This window comes from Phocoena phocoena, chromosome 12 (assembly GCF_963924675.1).
Source record: "Phocoena phocoena chromosome 12, mPhoPho1.1, whole genome shotgun sequence".
NCBI lineage: Eukaryota > Metazoa > Chordata > Mammalia > Artiodactyla > Phocoenidae > Phocoena > Phocoena phocoena.
In genome coordinates, this window is record NC_089230.1 from 83,146,895 (window position 1) to 83,170,378 (window position 23,484).

Here is a 23,484-nt window from a genome sequence, read left to right on the forward strand (position 1 = left end):
GCTCCCGTGGCCACCACCCCCTTCCACCTGTCTCACCAGCCTGCAGCCTCGCCTTGCTACACTATTCTCAACAGGGTAGCCGTAAGGGCTCCTAAAAAACCCAAGTCGGATGAGGTACTTCTTTGCTTGAATCCTCCAATGCATTTCCAGGACACTCAGAGTAGGAGCCTTAGTCAGGTCCCAGGGTCACTCGCCAGCAGCCACGCCAGGGCCCTCCTCCTGGCCCCGCCCACTCCCGGCGGGGATGCCCAGGGCCACTGCACCCGCCCTGGCCTCACCGCGCACGGCCAGGGAGCCCCAGCCTCCTCAGGTCTTCCCTCCGACGGTATCTCAGGGGGCCCCCAACACCCACCCCCCGAACCCTGCTTAAAATCACATCACTGCTTTCGTTCTCTTTTAGCTACAGCACTTAGCAAACATGACCATGACGTATCTTACTTAACTATCTCTTCACTGTTTCCCCAGACAGGGGTCAGGTACTTTCGTCTGTCTTCCCTCACAGCTCTCTCCCCAGTGCCTACGACGGCGCCCGGACACACAGCAGACACTTCAGGAGGAGGTGCGAGGTCAGTGAGCGAGTCTGTAGGGTAAGGGCCAGGCCTGGCTCAGCTCTTACGTTTCTAAGTTATGGACCGATAACCAGGCACTCACGGCCGGGAAGGAAATGCTGCCGCCGAGACAAAGGCGCGTGGAGTCCTAGTAGGATCTTTCCGTACTGTGGCAGTAAGTCTTTTTTCTCATTTATAGCAAAGGAAATAAAATACAGAAATTATGAGAACTAGTATTCAACACAATTATATTTAGAGCCCTTGGACTAAGCCCTATTTTTATATTTCTGATATACCACTTATTTTCACCACCATAGAAGATGTTTATCTATAAGGGGTATATCTGCATGATACACCAGTTTCCTAAGTAAGACAAAAACATTCAGTTGTAATTCTTAAGACAGAAAACAATTTTCTCAATAGAACAAAGATCAATTTTTAGAAAAGCAGTGTATGAAGGTCGACTCTACCTTCCAACTATCTTTCACTGTTTTCCTGTTATTAATCTTTCCCTAAACTAAAAAAAATTTCTAAATTAATTACTGCTGAAGGCTCAGATATTACTAAAAATAACCATTTATCAAGCTATTTTAAAAGGAAGAGGAGAAAAATGTAAAAAGAGCTGACAGTATTTGTAGATAAGGATAGTACAAGCACTCCTTGAATGGACGTCTGTTTACTCACCAGGCAGACAACATCTATCTGTCGGCCATAAGAATAAATATGACATTAAAATGAGCACAGACACTCTTATTGTCATCAGGCACATAAAATGAATCTAGCCACGAGATCTGGGTATAAAGCATGTTGCTTCAGCTAACCAAAATTAAAGTGGCCTTTAAAATAGCACATGTTATAATAAGGCTACACCACAATTATTTTGCTAAGGGACCCCCCTTCCAACAAAACTAAATAGAGAAGGCGGGGTGGGGTGGGGGGAGAAAACATTTCAAATGCTGAGACGTCACAGTCCACCAAGCCTTTGAAGAGTACTTTGTTATCCTCTCTCCCCAAGGAACTCATTACTTGTATTTCCATGAAGGCACTGCTGACAGACACCAGCTCCCTTATTAAAGATTTCCCTTTTGGTGGGAACTCAAAACACTAATCATACCATTTTCAAATTCAATTAACAGGTATCTTTTGGCACACTGATGATAAAGCTATTATATTCGTTTCAAGTAAACGTTTCAATTGTTTTGTAACTCTAATTAATGATGACTTGTATTTTTTTACTACTTACCGAGTCCTAACAGATCAACAGTGGGCTCTGCAGCTTTTTTAGGGCTGGTACTTTTTTTAGGCTCCAATTGCTGATCTTCTTTCTTCTGCAGCTTTAAAGTAAACAATCAGATTTATTATTATTTTTCAAATAAACTGAACAATACTTTTAAGCCCCAATTAGGCATAGTTTTGATAAAGTTCGTGTAATGTAGCCTATGAAGAAGCATAGTGTGATAAAGCTTAGAGCATTCATTATCATAAACAAACACAATCATTGAACTTGAACTGATAAACCGGACACGAGGACCCCAAAACAGTGAATGCAGAAATGTAATCTTAATGTAATTGTTCCTAAGCATGTAAATCCTTCACATGAACATTCCACACTCTTACAGTATTATAATAGTGTATTATACTTGCTCGCTCCTGCTGCCGGGCAGGCCCCGGGTCCTCGCAAGCAGAGGCCACCGGCACTAACGGAACCTGATATGATGTGCAGGCAGACCTTGTTTTACCGCTCTTCCCTTTACTGTGCTTCACAGATATCACGCTGCTTACAAACTGAAACTCTGTGGCGACCTGCGTGGAGCATTCTTCCAGAAGTTACCAGAAGATCCGGCTGAGATAATTCGTGAAGGTGGACAGATTTTCAAGGTAGACGAAACAGCCTTCTACTGGAAGAAGATGCCATCTAGGACATTCATAGCTGGAGAGGAGAAGTCACTGCCAGGCTGTGAAGCTTCAGAGGGCAGGCTGACTCTTCTGTTAGGAGCTAATGCAGCTGGCGACTTTAAGTGGAAGCCAATGCTCATCTACCGTTCCAAAAATCCTAGGGCCCTTAAGAATTACCCTCAATCTGTGCTGCCTGTGCTCTCTAAATGGGACAAAAAAGCCTGCATGACAGCACATCTGTTTACAATATGATTTACTAAATATTGTAAGCTCACTGTTGAGACCTACTGCTCAGACAGAAAGATTCCTTTCAATATATTACTGCTCGCTGACAATGCACCTGGTCACCCCAGAGCTCTGATGGAGACGGACGAGATTCATGTTGTTTTCACGCCTGGTAATATAACGTCTATTCTGCCACCCGCGGATCAAGGAGTCACTTTGACTTTCAAGTTTTATTCTTTAAGAAATACATTTTGTAAGGAGACAGCTGCCACAGATAGTGATTCCTCTGATGGATCTGAGCAAAGTCATTTGAAAACCTGGAAAGGATTCATCATTCTAGATACCATTAAGAACATTCGTGATTCATGGGAAGAGGTCCAAACATTAACAGAAGTTTGGAAGAAGTTGATTCCAACCCTCATGGATGACTTGGAGGGGGGTTTAAGACTTCATGGAGGAAGGAACTGCAGATGTGGTGAAAACAGCATGAGAACTAAAATTAGAAGTGGAGCCTGAAGATGTATGGTGTTGGCCAAAAGGTTCACTCAGTTTTTTCTGTAAGATGTCTCTAGTAGCACTTAGTTGTCTTTAACTTCATTCAAAACAATTTTGTTAGCTTGTATGTGACAGCTGTCATATCAGCGTGCTTTTAAAACAAAGACAACAAAGATGTCAAATTCTAAATTATGCTTTATTATTTCAAGAGAGGTAAAAATGCAAATGAAACACAATAAAAGATTTGTGCAGTGTATGGAGAAGGTGCTGTGACTGATCCAACGTGTCAAAACTGGTTTGCGAAATTTCGTGCTGGAGATTTCTCGCTAGACGATGCTCCATGGTCGGGTAGACCAGTTGAAGTTGATAGCAATCAAACTGAGACATTAATTGAGAACAATCAACGTTATACCACGCGGGAGACAGCTGACATACTCAAAATATCCAAATCAAGCGCTGAAAATCATCTGCACCAGCTTGGTTATGTTCATCACTTTGACGTTTGGGTTCCATGTAAGTTAAGTGAAAAAAACCTTCGTGACTGTATTTCCGCATGCCATTCCCTACTGAAACGTAATGAAAATGTTCCGATTTTAAAACAAACTGTGACCGGAGATGAAAAGTGGACACTGCACGATAATGTGGAACGGAAGAGATCGTGGGGCAAGGGAAATGAACCACCACCAACCACATCAAAGGTCAGTCTTCACCCAAAGACGGTGATGCTGTGTATACGGTGGGATTGGAAAGGAGTCCTCTATTACGAGCTCTTTCCGGAAAACCAAACGATTAATTCCAACAAGTACTGATCCCAATTAGACCAACTGAAAGCAGCACTCGACAGTAAGCACTCAGATTTAGTCAACAGAAAATGCACAGTTTTCTATCAGAATAATACAAGACCACATATTTCTTTGATGACCAGGCAAAAACTGTTACAGCTTGGCTGGGAAGTTCTGATTCCACCGCCGTAGTCACCAGACATTGCACCTTTGGATTTCCAGTTATTTCGGTCTTTACAAAATTCTCTTAATGGAAAAAATTTCAATTCCCTGGAAGACTGTAAAAGGCATCTGGAACAGTCCTTTGCTCAAGAAGATAAAAAGTTTTGGAAGATGCAATTATGAAGTTGCCTGAAAAATGGCAGAAGGTAGTGGGAAAAAGAGGTGACTATACTGTTCAATAAAGTTCTTGGTGGGAATGAAAAATGTGCCCTTTATTTTTACTTAAAAACCGAAGGCACTTTTTGGCCAACCCAATAACTAAATTGCTGCAGTCTCCGGATGAAACTCTCACAGATGAGGAGTTGCTTCTTACGGAGGAGCAAAGAAAAGTGTTTCTTGGGATGGAATCTCCTCCTGGTGAGGATGCTGTGAAGATCGCTGGATGACAACAAAGGATTTAGAATATGACATAAACTTAGTTGATAAAGCAGCACAAGAGTCTGAGAGGAACAACTCCAATTTTGAAAAAATGCTACCGTGGGTAAAATGCTATCGAACAGCATCATATGCAACCGAAAAACCGTTCCTGAAAGGAAGCGTCAATCCACACGGCAAACATCATCACTGCCTCACTTTAAGAAACTGCCGCGGCCGCCCCACCTTCGGCAGCCAGCACCCTGATCAGCCAGCAGCCACCAGCACGGAGGCAGGACCCTCCACCTGCAAAAAGACTACGGCCTGCTGAAGGCCCAGATGATGGTTAGCTTTCTTTCGGCAATACAGTATTTTTAAATTAAGGTATGGCTGAGTAATATTCCACTGAATATGTAGCCCACCTCTCTTATGCCAAGAAAATAAAACATTCATTCATTTGCTCATTTATTTCTCAAACCACTCCCACAAGATCATTTCCTCGACTACCTAAAGAACTCATAGCTCAGCTGTTACATGAGTTCATTTTTTGTTAGCTCTACAAATGCATAAATTTCTAAGAACATACATATATATCTCCCCTTACTTGTTTCTGGTCACTTACTGTCTCCCGCTCAGAATCAGCTTTTTAACTAATTAGCCTACCAATCATTATAGACATCAATTCTTTTTGGCAGTATGCGGGCCTCTCACTGTTGTGGCCTCTCCCGTTGCGGAGCACAGGCTCCGGACGTGCAGGCTCAGTGGCCATGGCTCACGGGCCCAGCCGCTCTGCGGTATGTGGGATCTTCCCGGACCGGGGCACTAACCCCTGTCCCCTGCATCAGCAGGTGGACTCTCAACCACTGCGCCATCAGGGAAGCCCTAGATATCAATTATTTAGTAACCTTCCCAAATACACAATTATCAGCCTGTAACTATATAATTCTCAGAAGTTTAACATAATTCATTTTGCATTCTCTTTTTCAACCTCCAACAGAGGTAAGACTTACCTTGCTTTTTAGCAAAATAATTTCAAAGAAAGCACAGTTTGTAGTAACAAAGTAAGCAATCTTTTCAACTGAATACTTAAACTGCTAGACCTTCCTTCCTTCCTTTTTTTTTTTTTAAACTGGACAACCTATGTTACTCTAAACACTTAAATCTGCAAGAGAAATGGGGGATTAAATGGCCATGAGAGAGCGCACAAACTTAAAACCCTCCCGGGGCAGGCCTTCCCTTGTCACACTCCTTGCAGTACTCTGTATATTATATATGCAAGTGTCACATGTTCAGTTGGCACTTAAAAATCTAATCCCTGACTTAACTTAAAATCAGAAAGCCTTAAAGTTGAAAATAAACTTAGATAATATGGGCAAACTCATTCATTCTGCATTATTAACTGAGGTCAGATATTATATGCCAAATGGGGACAGAGTAATTAAAATTTATTTTCTGTCCCTCAATTCAGATTGATTTCTTTGGTATAATATTTTACTGAATCTTCTTCCGTGCAAAGAAGCACAGCACAAACCTGTGACGGATTTCTTCCTACTCACTTTCTACAGTCTAAGAATCCAGAACCTCTTCAGGCTAAAATGATTTCTTTTTAAAAATTCAAATTCTGGTTATGAGTTATCCTCCCACTCAATTAGAGAACTACCTTTGAAAACATTACTGAGTATGAACTTACCCGCCCCCCAACGTTTGGAAAGGCGAGAAAACGCCAAATCAAGTAACACCGAGGCCCGCTCACAAGCTGGGCTCCCACCCTCAGCACCACTGCAAACAATCTGGAAAGTATCTTTCCTTCCAGACATCACACACCTACACGCATCCCAAGAGTTTCTCTTCTTCCTTGGATTTCGACTGCATCATAGTTTTAAACGGGTGTATGTCAACCATTTCCACAGGAAACTGCATAACAGAGAGCAGGTGTGTAGGTGAGCAGGGTAAAGAGAAACATGGAGGCGAGAATAAGGAAATGTCCGACACAGAGTTCATCAAACCACAGATGCGGCCCGCCAGTGGGTTCTTGAAGCCCCTTTTATGTATAACAACTAGATTTTTTTTTTGGTATTAAAAAAATGAAATAGAACATAAAACAGAGCACACTGCACAAAGTAAAGGTAAGCACTCATGAACTGTTTTGCACATTTGTGCACATATGTGAGCGCATGAAGGCTGGACCATAATGTAAAACAAATTTCTTACCAGAGTCATGGGCTGAGAAACACTGTTCTAGAGATGGTCTGCTCCTTTGCTGCTACAGTGGGTCAGCTCTCTTGAGTGAGCAATGTCTATGCCCTAAACCTTACCGACCACTCCAAATAGAGCTGCTCTACATGGATTTCAATAATTCAGACACGAGTGACCCTTACAGCTGGCATCTCATAGGCTGTCCCACAAATCGAAATGGCAAAAGAGCTGATCACTTTAAAAACTGTTTTGTATCCCTTCAACCTGAAATCCTGCTGAGGCAGCATCGTGAACACATCGGTGTGTGGCGGAGATCATTTTAGAGATCGTTCTGTAACTGCACGGTAATCCAAGGGCTGCCTTATATGCATTAGTGAGAACTACAAAGACTGAACTCAGATGACACTCTTCTTTGCCCGTCAATGTAAACATAAGAAAGTAACCTCATTGTCTGTATTTTAAAACATATTAAAAAATTGAAGGACATGTACCACAGCACTAAACTACATAGGTAAGACATCTTCCTGAAATTCTAGTCAGAATAATGCTTATAATAATACCTTTTAGAGTTAAATATCCATAAAAAGATTTTAATTTTCTATTCAATTTCTTTGGGTGACTTTCCAATAACTGAAATTTAATTCTCAGCCATATTTATAATTATTTTCATAGATCTTTGTGTAACATGACAGGAATAGCCTTCCTAGCCTTAGTTGAGTAATAATATCTAAAAATATAGAGCCAGGAAATTCAAAAAATCTGTGTTTATATATTACCATTATGGAGGTTCAAAAAAACTCTAAAATAAAATCCTCTAAATCCGCCTGGATTTATCAAGAAAAGAGATGTGCCCTGAGTTCATCCTGGAAACCCTGTCTAATGGCCACTCTGAAGTCTACTTAGTTTCTACAGCTAAACATAGTTGTCACTCCCTATCTTTACGTATGTAAGAATATACACATATGGAACCTGGTTAATGTCAGAGAAGAACTACAAGTAGATTCCCACAATGTATTCCAGTTAAGCACGTTGTGTAATAAACAAACAGGTGTGTAACAAGTTATGCCTTCCTGAGCAAGCTCTTTTGAAATGAACACACCTGATTTCTACCAGACTTGCTTGTAACACAAGCGGTCCTATTTATCACGTATTTTCAGGATATAAAAACAGTAAACTTCAAACAAAAATATTAATACACAAACTATTAATTTGACCTTCTGCTCTATAGTGTACCAATTCCATTGTACTTTGCAAAGAATAAAGATAAAATTGAGATATTTGAAATACAGCTATCATATAAAGTCAAATTTTAGAAGACTTAAGAATGAAAATGCTATTGTCTTGTTAGATTTTGGGGCAGACACAGAACACGGTGTCAGAACAGTAAGTCAAGACCTTGAGAGGCACATTTTCCCTCATGTAACTGTCACCCTTTTGATATTCAAGCAGTATGTACAGAATCATTCCACTTCAAATTCTCCTGCTACTGAAAACATCACATATGGAATTTGCCTTTTAATAAGTGAAGAATGCAGCTGGCTGTCAATGGGTAAAATTAGGCAATTTATAATTTATTAAACAAACTTTCCTAACAAGCAAGAACCCAGGTCTGCTTAGATAAAGCAATTTTATAAAAATGTAATTTTCCTTAGATTCATACCGAGCAAATGTCTCATTCAAATTATTAAAACCTGTATTAGCAGAAACTTCACTGGCCAATCCTTTCGTAACTCATAAGACTACATCACAGAATGTAACTGAATCAAAAACCACTTAGTTTCCAACTCCTACATTTACCAGCATTTCCTAAGCCTTTAAACAACAGAAATAACAGCTGAGCCTCTAGAATGTGATTCACTATTCTTCAGTTGACCAATTAACGTAAATAATAGTGTTAATATGTAAGACAACTTTCTAAGGTCTAGACGTAATTATTAGAATTTTTCTTTAAAAACTGACTACATCATAAATTATGCCTTAACTAGTTTGTCTATAATCAGTTTCCTTTAACATTCATAGACTCATACAACTAGATGAGACAAAACATATTGTTTAATTCTCTCATTTTAAAGTTAAGGATATTAAAGTGATACAAAGGCAGGGAGGTCTGCAGGGAAGACAGGAAGGAGTCTAAAAGGTAGGAGCTGGTAAAGGCACCCTGGGAAGAAAACCGAGTGTGGAAAAGACGGCAGACCCACCTGCCTAATCTGGAGGTCTAGTGTCAGGAATAAAAGGTAAAGCTGAAAAAGTAAGCTGAGCCACGTTACACAAGGACCCAAACGGCCCACCAGAGCTAGGAATTGGATGAATTTTCAAGGCAGGTCGCAAAAACAAAGCTACTCCTCGCGGGGCAGTGCGCTGGAACAGCCCTGAGAAAGGAGATGACCACTGCCACTGCGGGGCAGGGTGTGCGGCCACGACACGAGCAGAGCAACGCCCAGGAAAATGAACACGAACGCGCCGCCCCATCACAGCCTGAAACCTGAAACATTCTCTAATAGCTACTCAACAACACACAGTTCCCAGAATACTACCTCGTCCGGGTGCCTTCTGAAATACTAATGGTGGGATTTCACCTTTACTACCGATTTTAGTAAAACTTTATGAATGACGAGTTACTCAAAGGTGCTGGGTTGTACATCATCATATATTCTACTCTAAAGTAGAAACAGAAGTCAGACTGTGTCATCCATGTTGTTCACCCACTGAAGCCGTTCAATGGCATATCAATAATTAATACAAATCACTGTCTTACGTTCCTAATATTTTAAAAAATTCCTTTACTGTAGGTTTAAGAGGTTTGGGGAAAGAGCTGAGCTAAATACAGGTGTTCAAGTTGCTATCTTTTTTTTTGTCAGCACCACACAGCACGCGGGATCTTAGCTCCCCGACCAGTGATCGAACCCGCAGCCCCTGCAGTGGAAGCATGGACGGCCAGGGAAGTCCCACATTCCTACTATATTTTGATAGTTATAATTACCATGTTTGTATGCGTGTGCTTTCACAACCAAATTATATACAACCTGAGAATTAATCTTGCACGCAGCTCTTGGTTATTCCCCAAATCTTCCTGTTTTACCTATTTAGAATCTTGTTAAAGTTTCCCTTTTTCTTTTTAACCATTCTTTATAATATACATATGGATCTTTTCCCCATTAAACCTCTCATTACACTGGTTTTGAATTTAATATTCTTTCTTAAGTCGTATTTTTAGAGTTCGATTTCGAACTGTAATCTACATTTAATTTCCCCAGCCACATGGACATCTTTCAGTAAATGGCTCTCATGGTCTAGGGACACTACAACCCCAAACAGTATGTCCCTGGGCTGGAAAAGCAGCAAAGATTTATATAAATTTGAGAACACAAAGGAGCCTCAGACGACATTTACTCAACTCATTACATGGCGCGTGAAGCACCACTGGGACATGTCACATACAGGGCCACTCTGGGTAAGAAAATCCCCTGGCGTTATGGAATCACTGGACATGATGACACAGCACATTGTACATTCAGACAATCTGAAGATGAGAAAGTTTCCCCCTCAGGCAGCCTGTAACATTTACCCGCTTACCCCTAGTCTCTGGACACCGCCATGCAGCAGAGAAATGAGGAGTGAACAGATGGGGCACCAACTCCCAGCAGCCACGGCAGACCACGCGCTCACACCAGGCCCTCCGCCATCTAAAAGTCCCTGACGTTTTCTTCTGTGCTATCATATTCAGGGCAGTTGAGGTGCCGGTGCCTTTACTTCAGAATCTTACTGTTACCCAATTTGTCAGTATTTTGTATCTAAGAGTTTCTGAGGCACTAAATTCTATCGTGCAATGGCTTAACTAACCTCTGTTGCCTGGTCATCTGAAAATGCGAACAATATGACAATGATACGCTGAGTGGATAAAAACGCAGAAGAGAGCGAAGTCCAGGATTGAGCCCTGCGGAATGCAGCGAGCTCCCTCAACACTGACTTCATTCTTTCACTTCTGCTCCCTGCACTTCTCCGGGCACAGCCGTCCATCCAGCGTTCAGTCCACCCACAGCCTGCTCACCCGGCCCAGCTGCCTACCTCTGGACCAGAAGGAGATCTGGGAACCTAAGCTTAGTCTGACAGGAACTGTTCTTAGGGAACCCATGCAGGGACCAGTGAATGTTGCTAACACTTTGAAAAAAGGACTAAGTCATTAGAAAGAAAATTCCATTTGAGTTCTGCATAGAATTCATGCCAAGACAATGATACAAGCATTCATGACCCACTTACATTTTCCTTCTGAAGATCTGGACATTTGCCTCTCTCTAAACTCCTGGGTCCTGACTTAGGGACAGCTTCTCAAAGAGTGGCCTACATGCTTCACACATCGGGCCTGCAAAGTTTCTCCCCGCTCAGCACAAACATCGAGTGCCTACATGGACAAGCTCCCTTAAAAGAATACTGTGCAGAATTTTTGTGAGGGTTAAAATAATATACAGAGTCCTTCTCACAGCGGCTGGCACATAACCGGGGCTTCCAAACCGGCAGCTGCTGGTGGTTGTGAGGGTGCCTTTCATAAATACGCGCCAGAAGCGTAAGCACTAGAGACACAAGGATGAGTTAAGACGTGGTTGCTAAGCTTAAGAGGCATATACTCTGCTCAAGCAAAAGGACACAAACATAATTCCAGTTCCGTGTGGAGCGGCGCAGTAATGGAGTAAAAGCTCAGAGGAGCAGCAGGCCGGGGCTCCGCAAGCGTCTGAGAGGTGTCCTGTGAGACGCATGGCCCTAGGGTGGCAGGGTGGCCGGACGCCCCAGTCTGCTCGGGACAACCCCACTCAGTGCTTGTGATTCCAACTTCCGGTTTCACTCTTAGGAGGACCCAGTTGCGAATACCCACCCCAATTTCTTACCCTTGTCTACACAGTAGTCTGGAGGTTTGCAGAGAAGGAAAAAGAAGGTAGTTTTTTTATAATTCACCACTTACTTGTTAGCAAAAGTATGAAAGAAAGAAAACAATTAAATGGGGCACCGCTGAGAGGGGGCCACCGCCCGCCCGTCACACACGCACATTCCCAGGACCTGGTGCTAAAGCGTTTGGCCGGCCTGCTTCTGGGTCGGGCTCTCCCTCACTGCGACCTGCTGAACGTCAGCCCTCGACACCAGGGTTTGGAAAGAAAGAAGGAAGGGAGGGAGGGAGGGAGGGAGGGAGGGAGGGTGGGTGGGAGGGAGGGAGGGAGGGAGGGAGGGAGGGAGGGAGGGAGGAAAGGAAAAACAGCCCAATTTTAAACCCAGTCTGTATGGGAAGCTTCAACAGGTCACTTGACACCTCTGATTAGGGTCACTTCACAGGCATAGGCTGCACAGCCCCCAGAGCCCACAGAGGTTTAATACTCTGCAATTACATCTGGAAATTCTTCATTTTCTCTTTGAACTTGACCTTGTAAATGCAAAGGGCCAAGGGAAGGTAAGCTGACGCTCCAGAGAAGCTGCGTGTGTCCCCTCGGTTGGTGCCTCGCTGCCCGCTTCATCCAGTGGACCAGGGCCCACGATGCTCCGTGAGCACAGACCCCGGTGCGGGACAAGGGCAAGAGGTACACTGCGAGGTGGGGCTGATGCCCTAGCGGGCCACGCCTTCTCTTCCCAACACACAAGGCAGCAGGGGCGTGATCCTAAGGCCCAGGAAAGACCCAGAACACCTTCCTCGCCTCTTACTCAGCAGACCACTTACAGGGAAGACGTGACAGCACGGGACTAAAAATAACTGTGCATGTGCAGCTGGGGCAGTTACGACCAGTAAGATACGAAGCGGCCACAAAGCAAACCGCCATTTCTGAGGAGCTGGGAGCAAGAGCAGGTCCTGCGCGTGAGCCCCGCACACAGCGCCACCAGGGGTGGGCGGACCGCCTGAGCCCCCGCTCCTGCCCGACCCACTGACCCGCCCCTACCCTCGCCCCATTTAAGGGACCCGCTCGCCACCCCTCGGGGCGCGAGCCAGGGCACCTGCTTCCTGGTTCTGCTCCCTGGGCTCCCAGTAAAGCCTTGCCTGAATCGCTCGTCTGGCTTCTTATCAATTTCTATTGATTAAAGAGTCCAAGGACCCACAATCCCTGGCCTAGGGAACCAGTGCCCACCGTTCCCGCCTAAGAGCAAAATTCATGGGCATGTACACGCTAAGAAACACAAATTGTATAATTCAGATGATTCCACATCTATGTGCTCTTGTGTTTGCAATGAAGACTTTCACTGTAGAATATAAAAATGAGTAATAAGATTCATGTTAATGATGTAAATTTTTAATTTTTCTACCATTAAAAGCAAATCAACTTTGAGAGACAAGTGGAGAGACTGCAGAAGAACAAAAAGAGCTTTATAGGGACTCCCTGGCAGTCCAGTGGTTAAGACTTCACCTTCCAATGCAGGGAATGCGGGTTCGATCCCTGGTCGGGGAGCTAAGATCCTACATGCCTCGGGCCAAAAAACCAAAACATAAAACAGAGCAATATTGCAACAAATTCAATAAAGACTTCAAAAATGGTCCACAACAAAAAAAAAAGAGCTTTATATTTTAGTACCTTTAATGGTACTTTTTTCTTGTTTTTGAACAAGGGGCCTCTAATTTTCAGTTTGCAGTGGCCCTGCAAATTATGTAGCTGGCCTTGTCCCTGGGCCTCAGTAAAAAAGGAATAATTGTCATATTGACCTTATGACTACTGAAACCATAACTAAGATAAACACACCCAGGCTAGTTTTTGGTCTAGCATGTGAGCAGCTGGAAAGTCATCACTCCATCCTAACAACAAGTAAAAAACTGAAAAATCAACAACTCTTCTTAGATCCATCAGAGAAGTAATGTCATGGGCAAACCATAGCCGCTCCCCAAGCCTCACCCCAAACTGGAGAAGACAGGAGAATACAGAGAATTATAACTCACTAGAGCAGAAACCAACACCAGGGTAGTGCTGGGGCCCAGGACAGGCTACCCAAAAATATGCCTCAGTGACATATTGATTATTCTAAATCAAAGCTGCTTGAGGAAAAAAAAAGATATTAATTGGGGAAAAAAAAGATAGTTTCTTAAAAGATATTAAGAAAAAGCCCGAAACACTCTGACCCTCCTCTGTCCACCTGAAGCGGGAAATAAATCTCCCACGTGGGGCTTCCCTGGTGGCGCAGTGGTTGAGAGTCCGCCTGCCGATGCGGGGGACGCGGGTTCGTGCCCCGGTCCGGGAAGATCCCACATGCCGCGGAGCGGCTGGGCCCGTGAGCCATGGCCACTGAGCCTGCGCGTCCGGAGCCTGTGCTCCGCAACGGGAGAGGCCGCAGCGGTGAGAGGCCCGCGTACCGCATAAATAAATAAAAATTAAAAAATAAATATTTAAAAAAAAAAAAAAAAAATCTCCCACGTGGAGGCATCCTCCCTACACCAGGAGGAAAGAAAGGACTGTTATCACCATTTAGGCAATTCACGGCTAAGAAAGCTGCATAAACAAACTTTGTTACTTGGGGAAGGGAAATAGCCAACTTCAGCACACCGCTCCCGCCCACCCAGGCCATCCTGTCCCACCTATGGTGGGAAGGGCAGAGGCACTTGTAGAGTTCACAGCCCAGGGACACAGTCTCAGCAAAAGACAAGACCTAATCACAGGACTCCCGAACACTGCCCCGCCCTCACACCCCACTGCCACGTTACTACAGGCTTATTTACTGGAGTTCCTTTGCCAGTACATTATGTTCAGCCTCAACAGAAAATTACAAGGTGTACAAAAAGGCAAAAAACAGAGTTTGAAGAGACAGAATGAGCATCAGAACCAGATTCCGATATAGCAGGGATGTGGGAATTATCAGACTGAATTGAAAAGAACTATGTTTAATATGCTAAGGGCTCTAATGGAAAAAGTAGACGGCATGCAAGAACAGACGGGTAACGTAAGTAGACAAATGGAAATTTCAAGAAAGAATAAAACAATGGTACAGATCAAAAACATGCAACAGAAATGAAGAATGCCTGTGATGGGCTCATCAGCAGACTGAACATGGCTGAAGAACGGAAGAACATTAGAGGATGAATAAGTGAGGGTAATAAGATAAGTATTACAACAGTGCTTTGTAAACTGTAAAAATAAAAAAATATAAACATTTGAGATTTTTTTTTTCTTTGCGGTACGCGGGCCTCTCACTGCTGTGGCCTCTCCCGTTGCGGAGCACAGGCTCCGGACTCGCAGGCTCAGCGGCCATGGCTCACGGGCCCAGCCGCTCCGCGGCATATGGGATCTTCCCGGACCGGGGCATGAACCCGTGTCCCCTGCATCGGCAGGCGGACTCTCAACCACTGCGCCACCAGGGAAGCCCAACATTTGAGATTTTGATGTTACTATTATAACCTGACTCTTCCTACTCTCTTTCTTCACTAATATCTCGGAAGCTGGTAGTTTTACGTTTCATCGCACCGTAAGGTACTAGGAGAGAACACAGTGTTACCAAACACACTTGAGTGGTACCACATGAACGTCAGCCTGCTTTATCAGATATCTTACACTATTTCAAGATTTCCTTCATAGCCAGGTTGGGAACTCTCTAGAAATTACAGCCATTTATGACTAAATCACAAGAAACCTAGAGGTTTTCATCCTTTCATTGTCTGCCTTAAGATGATGCATTAAGTCTACAGCGGAAACTGAAATTGAGCGTCAGAAACCACTCACTCAATTCTCAAACACAGAGGGTGTCTATTTAAAGTTCTTGGTTTTGATAAAGTAAAATATCTGTTAATAAAGTGAAAACATTGTTAGCAAAGAACAGAACTGATACTTTATAGTTACTTTATTTCAGAATGTTATTTATATATTATTAGGAGATAACATTATTTGATACCTAGTATGTCTAAATCATGTTACAAGTAGTCTAGTAATTTGGTAAGAAATCCATCCAAAGATATAATTTAATGTTAGCACAACCAACACAACCACAATTAACAACTGCCATTTATGCAGTTCCCCATGTTCTAATCTTTTTACTTTTACTAGTTAACGGCAGAATCTAAGAATCACCTTGATGTGTAAGGGTTTGGAGACTGTGCTCATTCAGACAAGGCACAGTGAGCTGAAATGCTGTCTTGCCACTACAGTTACTAATAGCACTCTCGCCTCTCTACTACAAACACCACTACGGTTACCTCTCCCCTTCTGCTCCAACCCCCCGCCCATTACCGTCCACTCCAAGCTGGCCTATTTTCCTTCTCTCCTGAAGAATGGATATCCTCTCTCTTTGGCACTTGGCTGTGGCTGCTTCCGAATGATATGATGCTGTCTTTCAACACTTCCCTTCCAGCTTTATATCTTCTTCTTAAACCAGGGCAAAGGTAGGTAACCACAAGCTCCTGTCTCATGGCCTGCCGGAGAAATGTGGGCCCTCAGCTTAGGGAGGCTACGCAGGGAAGGACGTGAGAAAAAACTTTCATGGCTACCAAACAGAGTGTACGAGTTATCAGGTGTTTTACCAACAACCAATGAACAGACTACTGTGTATGAAAAACTACTGCTCCAGTTCCAAAGTCAGAGACAAAAACAAAAGCTGCAAAGTATTTCCTGCAGGTCTAGGTAATGGATAGAGAAGGCTGCCTGCATCGCTGGATGTGCACGTTCACTGCGAGTGCCAGGTGCACTGTTCCCGATTAAAGACAGCTGCTCCCAACACCTTACACCTGGCGGAGCTTCTGGTCGGGAGCCGTGGGGCTTCACCCCGGCACCACTTACAGACGGTCTCATCGCACTCAGCTCGCAGCTGCTTATGCCCTTACCAGCTCTAACACAAATAAGTATCTCGTCTCTACAGAACTCCTGTGTGGGTGTGGGTACCGCTGGGCCTTCCCAAGGGCTAGTGCATACGTTTCCATACAGCCTGCCAGCTACTGCACCAGCATCTCCAGAGCAGGAAAACACCTTTTTAAATGACAACGTCCATATATTAGATATTCTAAGATGTATCATTAAAAGACATAAATTAGCTTAGCTGTCAGCACCATATTAACCAATCCTCTTAGAACTGCAAAGACTTATTGAAAATTCATTTGCTAGGAACTTTTTGCGACAACAGCTACAGATATTACTCTTTAAAAATACCTTCTACAGTTTGGCTAAGTACTTTCCAGTATTATAAAGGTGGTTTTATCTTTTTTCCCTATTTAAAAAAAAATTTCCCTACGGTGGGTTATTAAAAGTATCAGTTGGAGAGAAAAGTACCCTGAACACTAAGCTGTTTCTATACCCCCTGCAGGCTCAGTGGTTGTGTTACGTGTTTAACCACGTGTCGCCGCTGTTCATTCAACACTCACCCTGTCTAGTAAAGTGACCTGACGGTGAGCCGTCTGCATTACAGGCAAAGTCAGCAGCCAGGAACTAAACTCTTCTCTGGTCTGAAGTTGCAATGACCCTTCCCTCAGCTCTCTCCACCCCCCTAAACTGTGCCAGCTTCACGTGCAACCTTCCTACCAGCACATCATAAAGAGGATCGTTTCTGCCACCATCATTTTCCACAAAGAACGCTGACTCCACTGAGAGTCATTTTTTCAATAATTAAGCCAACACATACATGCTTGGCAGTGTCCAAGGCACTGACATTCTACAGTTTGCATTTTGGGGATGGGCGGAGGAGATGCAGAGGGGAGAAACAGACAATAAAACAAACGACCACAAATAAAACAGCAGAGGGTGTTAAGTGCCGTAGGGTAAGTTAAAAAAGGGCATCATAATCAAGAATGACTCAGGCCGACTTTGAATTAGGCCTTCAGGGTAGCCCTCTGTCTAAGGTGTTGTTTAAAGTAAAATCTGAATGACAGGAAGGCAGTGCCTATGTAAAGATCAGAAAAGCAACTAAATACACTTGACAGACTGTAAGCGCTAAAGGGCAGGGATTTTTGTCTGATTTGTTCACTGTCGCCCCCAAGACCGTACCCCCGTGTCCATCACAGTGCAGGCACCCCTTATGCATCTGCTGAATGATTTGGGTGCATCTTTGGAATTGGGCAGGTGAGTGGCCCATCCAAAAATATTTATCAACTATGATTTCTAATTACCATTTTAAACTTAAATTTTAATCATAAACACTGAGGTCTTTCTGACTCTAAAGTCCATATTCTTTTCAGGTACCATACTGCCATTATTTAGCAGAGATGGAATGCTGAATCACTCCAGGAACACTCGCATTAGAAGCTGTGGGCCTCAGATAGAAACAGCTCGCTACTCCCTGATGGGTATTAACAGTTGTTTAAGTTAATCTACAGCAGACGTTCACAGGAAGACAGTAACTCCCTATCAGTGGCCTCCTTTTTAGAAAGACCTACTCGACCACTGTGGGACCCTGGGTAAATCTCACTCTCTGAATCTTACGTTTCTCCTAGTGTGATGACTGCACGATGACTATGTCGGGTTTCTGTGAGAATTAATTAGCACACATAAGATGCTGCACAACGCAAAGCACTTAGTAGACGCTCAGTTAATCCCTTGACCATCCTCCTTTCTTTCTCCGCTTTTGGTTCTAACAGTAGCACACTGAGGGGCAGTAGTTAAGAGCAAATACTCTGAAGGCAGGACGTTCAGACTCAAATCTCAGCCTGGCTACTCAATAGCTGTGTGACCATGAATAAATTTCCAAAGCTGCCTCTCTCAGGTGCTCAGCAGTGAAGGAGGGTAAGGATGGTGTCAGGCTCACAGGGCTGCTCTGAGGACTGTGAAATAACACACAGAGGGCTCAGAACAAGGCTGGCAGAGTTAAGCCCTCAGGAAGCATGGACTCTTGATCACCTGCAATGACCCATCAAACCTAACTGCTGACCCTTCCACCTTGGCTGCAACATTCTTAAGCACAGGCTTTAACTTAGTAAGTCTACCCTTCATCAGAGCATTTATTGAGGAAAGATTTGCAGGTACCCTCCCCATTTTTAATGTACTAGCATATTTAAAAATAGGATTTAGCGACGGGGGTAGTGAAAACAAGTGAGAAATGGGACGCAGGGAAGCACCTCCTGCCGGGCTCTTGAGGAGCCAGGTCACAGTGCAGCCGGGTCACCGCTGGCCGTCCAGTTGAGGGAGACACATCTTTTCAACTAAGAACACAGTAAACTCAAACCCACAATCTGTTCTTGATTTGCTACCACTATTAGCAACTTTTTTCTATAAAATGACAGGTGCAGGGAGTAAACAACTTAAATCTGAGAAACTATGTTATATCTGGAGTGACACTGAGCATCCTCAGGGCCTGTACTGTAATAAAACATCCTTTTCCATTAAAAGGCACCAGGGCTCCCTAGTAAAATGGACACAGGTCCGGGGCAGGCAACGTAGAAGATGAGCTTAAAACAATTACCATACCAAGTATCAAGGACATTATCATACGACTACAGTTGTATCACAGATACAGGAGCCAATATGAAGAGGTTTTCCATCAAAGGATAATAACCGCAATGGATGGTTGCAAACATACTATACCTGTTTAAATCCATGAATATACAGTGAGACTCCCCCCAGACCCTAACTGGACACAACAAGAGGATGCTAACGAATCAACTTATTATTTTGAAAACTGGTCGATTAGGGAAAGAATCAAGCTGCCTCTCCTATATGAACTACCACGTAACCCAAACTAGTAGAAATATTTCAACTACTAAAAAAGAAATAACAGAATTAGGAAATCACCATTTTGCAGGGCCTGATGACTTGCTAGAAACAGGTACTGACAGAAAGAGAAAAACAAATACCATATGCTAACAATGCTAACACATATATATGGAATCTAAGAAAAAAAAATGGTTCTGATGAACCTAGGGGCAGGACAGGAATAAAGACGCACACGTAGAGAATGGACTTGAGGACACGCGGAGGGGGAAGGGTAAGCTGGGACGAAGTGAGAGAGTGGCATGGACATATATACACTACCAAATGTAAAATAGATAGCTAGTGGGAAGCAGCTGCATAGCACAGGGAGATCAGCTCCCTGCTCTGTGACCACCTACAGGGGTGGGATAGGGAGGGTGGGAGGGAGGGAGATGCAAGAGGGAGGAGATATGGGGATATATGTATAACTGATTCACTTTGTTACACAGCAGAAATTAACACACTACTGTAAAGCAATTATACTCCAATAAAGATGTTAAAAAAAAAGAAACAGGTATTGAGGTGAATGGGCTAATAGACAGAATAAGAAACACCAGACGTTATGTGCCTCTTGACGGAGAAATAATAACACCACAGTCTACGTAAAATGAAACAATAAATCAAATGGAAATCCGAAGGACAAAGGGACAACAGGGATGCCGATCAACAAAACTCAGACTGTGGGAGGGAGAAGACCCCCTCCCTCAACAAGTGAGTTACAGGAAAACAGAGGTGAGAGAGGGACTGCTAGGCTAAGAGGCTTAAATGACAAGCCAACCCGATCTGTAGCTTGCCGCAAACTAACAAACTGGGGGAAAACTCATGACTCGTGTAAGATAACTGGAAATATGAATCCTTTATAGGGTATTTGATGAGGAATAATGAATCGCTGTATTTTTTGTTTTAGTATACAGGGATAATGGCCTTTTATTCTTTTTAAGAGACCCTGTCTTTTAGAGATATATAATGAAATATTTATGGATGAAATGACAATTTCTGGGACTTATTTCAAAATAGTAAGGGTAGAAATGAGGTACCACTTCACACTGGTCAGAATAGCCATCATTACAAAATCTACAAACAATAAATGCTGGAGAGGGTGTGGAGAAAAGGGAACCCTCCTACACTGTTGGTGGGAAAGTAAACTGGTGCAGCCACTATGGAGAACAGTATGGAGGTTCCTCAAGAAACTAAAAATAGAGTTACAATATGACCCAGCAATCCCACTCCTGGGCATATATCCAGACAAAACTATAATTCAAAAAGATACATGCACCCCTATGTTCATAGTAGCACTATTCACAATAGCCAAGACATGGAAGCAACCTAAATGTCCACTGACAGATGAATGGATAAAGGAGATGTGGTACATATATACAATGGAATATTACTCAGCCATTAAAAAAAATGAAATAATGCCATTACAGCAACAAGGATGGACTTAGGGATTATCATATTAAGTGAAGTAAGTAAGACAGAGAAAGACGAATATTATGTGATATCACTTACAGGTGGAATCTAAAATATGACACAGATAGAACAGACTCACAGACTAGAGAACAGACCTGTGGCTGCCAAGGGGAGGGGGGTGGGGGAGGGGTGGAGTGGGAGTTTGGGGTGAGCAGATGCAAACTATTACACACAGGATGGCTAAACAACAAGGTCCTACTGTACAGCACAGGGAACTACATTCAATACCCTGAGATAAACTATAATGAAAAAGAATATGTATATATATATATATATATATATATATGTGCGACTGAGTCACTTTGCTGTACAGCGGAAACTAACACAACAATGTGAATCAACTCTACTTCAATAAAAAAAAAATTCCTCAAAATAATAAGGGTAGAAAGAGTAAAGGTATAGCTGACACAAGATTAGGTAGGTGTGATTTGCTAACTGTTGAAGCTGAGTAACAGGGGTGTATACAGTTGACATTTTCCAAGTAAAGTTTCATAAAATGAAACTTTAAATATCTGGAATAAATTTACACTTACAGATAATGTACACTTTGAGAAACAAATCCCAAAGAGTTATGATCTTGTAATAAAGGCAATTTTATGCTTAAATGCCTATATAATTTATGCCTGAATTATAACAATTTACCCCAGCAATTTGTTTTTTCAGATTTTATAATGTAATTACAAACACTTTTGCTTCAAAGACAATTCTCAACATCCTTGGGTTTTCCAAAATGGGTTTCAAGGGAACACTTTACTCCCTTATGGATCTCATTGGCTTCTACTTGGTTTTCAGGGAACTCAAAGGAGCCAGGCAGCGAAAAATAAATATTAAATTCATTTTGTGACCTCTCTTTACAAATCAACAAAGAGATGGAGTCAAAGAGGTTTTAAACTTTGTGAACAGCTAATCAACTATACTCCAATATCAAATAAAAATTAAAAAAAAAACACTTCGTGAACAACTTTGAGAAATTAGAAATACAACCGTTACAAAGGGAATAATAAAAAAGAACAAAGAAGAAACAACGAACGCTCTCAGTAAGTCAAGCACCTAGACTGTTTGTCATTTAAAAGGTCGTGAGCCGCTGCAGTCGCTGACCTTCAACCCCCTGAAAGGAGTTCAAGGTGGAGATCAGGAGTGAGGCCCTCTGTGCTCTGGGAAAAACGGCAGAACAGACCTTCATATAGTTAGATATTTTCAGGAGACGATGTAATGAGCCCGATTCCTGCATCTGCTGGTATCTAGAAAAGCACTGCCATCATCCCCGGTGACGTCTGCTCCTCAGGACCAGCAGCCAGCCTCTGCCTCAACGTGTGCTTGACTGCACGTGCCCCCTTCACTGACATCGCACAGAATACCGCCCTTCCCCCCAGCTCCTGCGAGCGGTTCCTCAGAGCTACCCGAGAGGCTGTCTCCAGGGCTATACTCGGCATTTTGCCCCAAATAATTCACAGCTCTCAGGTTGTGCGTTTTCTTCAGTCGACAATAACACCATTAAGGACTAACATTGCTATTGTAGAGCTTGTCCTTAACATACAAACTCAGGCTGTCTCTCCAAGGCAAGATGCACTAACAGGCCCCCAAGCAAGCCACGGACCACCTGGCCAGAGCATCATAAACCAGACACCCCGACCCTCAAAACCGTGAGTAAGCAAAATCACAAGAGGACGGTCAGTCCCAGCCTCTCTGTTCTTCCGCTTTAAAACACCCCCAACTCAAAGCGCCAGCGGGAGCGGCCCTGAGGCTGCTCTCCCACTCCCTTGCTTGGCGCCTGCGTGGACCCTTACTTTGTTGTGAGTGTGGCTTTCTGCACCTCAGGCCCCTGCTGATGGCTCTAGGGATCAGAAGATGAGCAGAAACCAAGTAGATTTTTCCCCAGGTGTTTTCAAATCAGTGATGAAGAAAGGAGTGCTTCCCCTTCTATCAGTTCCACACATTTAAAGTTTACAACGCCACAGAAACAAGAACCTACGGTGTAGTAAGAAAAATAGGGACCCTGGACTAGTCTCCTCCACTCAGCAGTCACAGAAGTTTGGCTTCGGCAGGATGGGCGGTTGAGAAGCAGAGTAAACGCTACCTACCGCCTCTTCCCGCTGCCTTTCACCTCCTTTAGAATCTGTGTATTAACACACAACATGCGGGGCCACCGGATCTGCAGAGTCACAATAACTTGGGGTGGAAGGAGTCTCACAGTGTTGGAACTACTGCTTCGGAGGTCCTGTCACTAACACCCAGCTATTGGCTGGGGGGAGAGACGGAACTGGGAGGATCTGTTATACTCAATGCAATGTCTGTAAATCACCAATGTATCTGAAAGAGGCATCTGCTAAAATTCCTTGAAAAATAAGTAAATGCATATTCATCATTAAAATCAAATGACTAGATCATTAAAGTCTTTACCAATGCTGTAAGTTTAACGTCTACCTTTCAGGAGATAAAAATAGAGCTGGCATCATAATGTCTTTTTAGGCATTTGGCTAACGTAAAGGTGGTGGTGGGAATTACCAAACAGCACACCGATATATTGTATTGGTAAAGAACCTTACATGCATGTGAAACGATTCTGTATACATTCTAATTTGAAGGCAGGAATTCTGGTTTTGTTTATTACTGTATCCCTGGTACTGTGTATAGAGTGATTGCTTAATAAATATTTGTTGAGTGACTCTGAGACAACAA

The 23,484-nt window shown here is 43.2% G+C and overlaps 1 protein-coding gene across 2 annotated transcripts in view; it reads right to left on the bottom strand.

Annotated features, from left to right (window-relative positions):
- SMAP1 (small ArfGAP 1) overlaps nt 1-23,484 on the bottom strand; it is a 145,598-nt gene that overhangs the window by 21,442 nt on the left and 100,672 nt on the right. For both annotated transcript variants that reach the window (XM_065888793.1, XM_065888792.1), the window contains one exon: nt 1,792-1,882. In XM_065888793.1, coding sequence (XP_065744865.1) covers nt 1,792-1,882 — 91 coding nt within the window. The remainder of the gene's footprint in view (nt 1-1,791; nt 1,883-23,484) is intronic.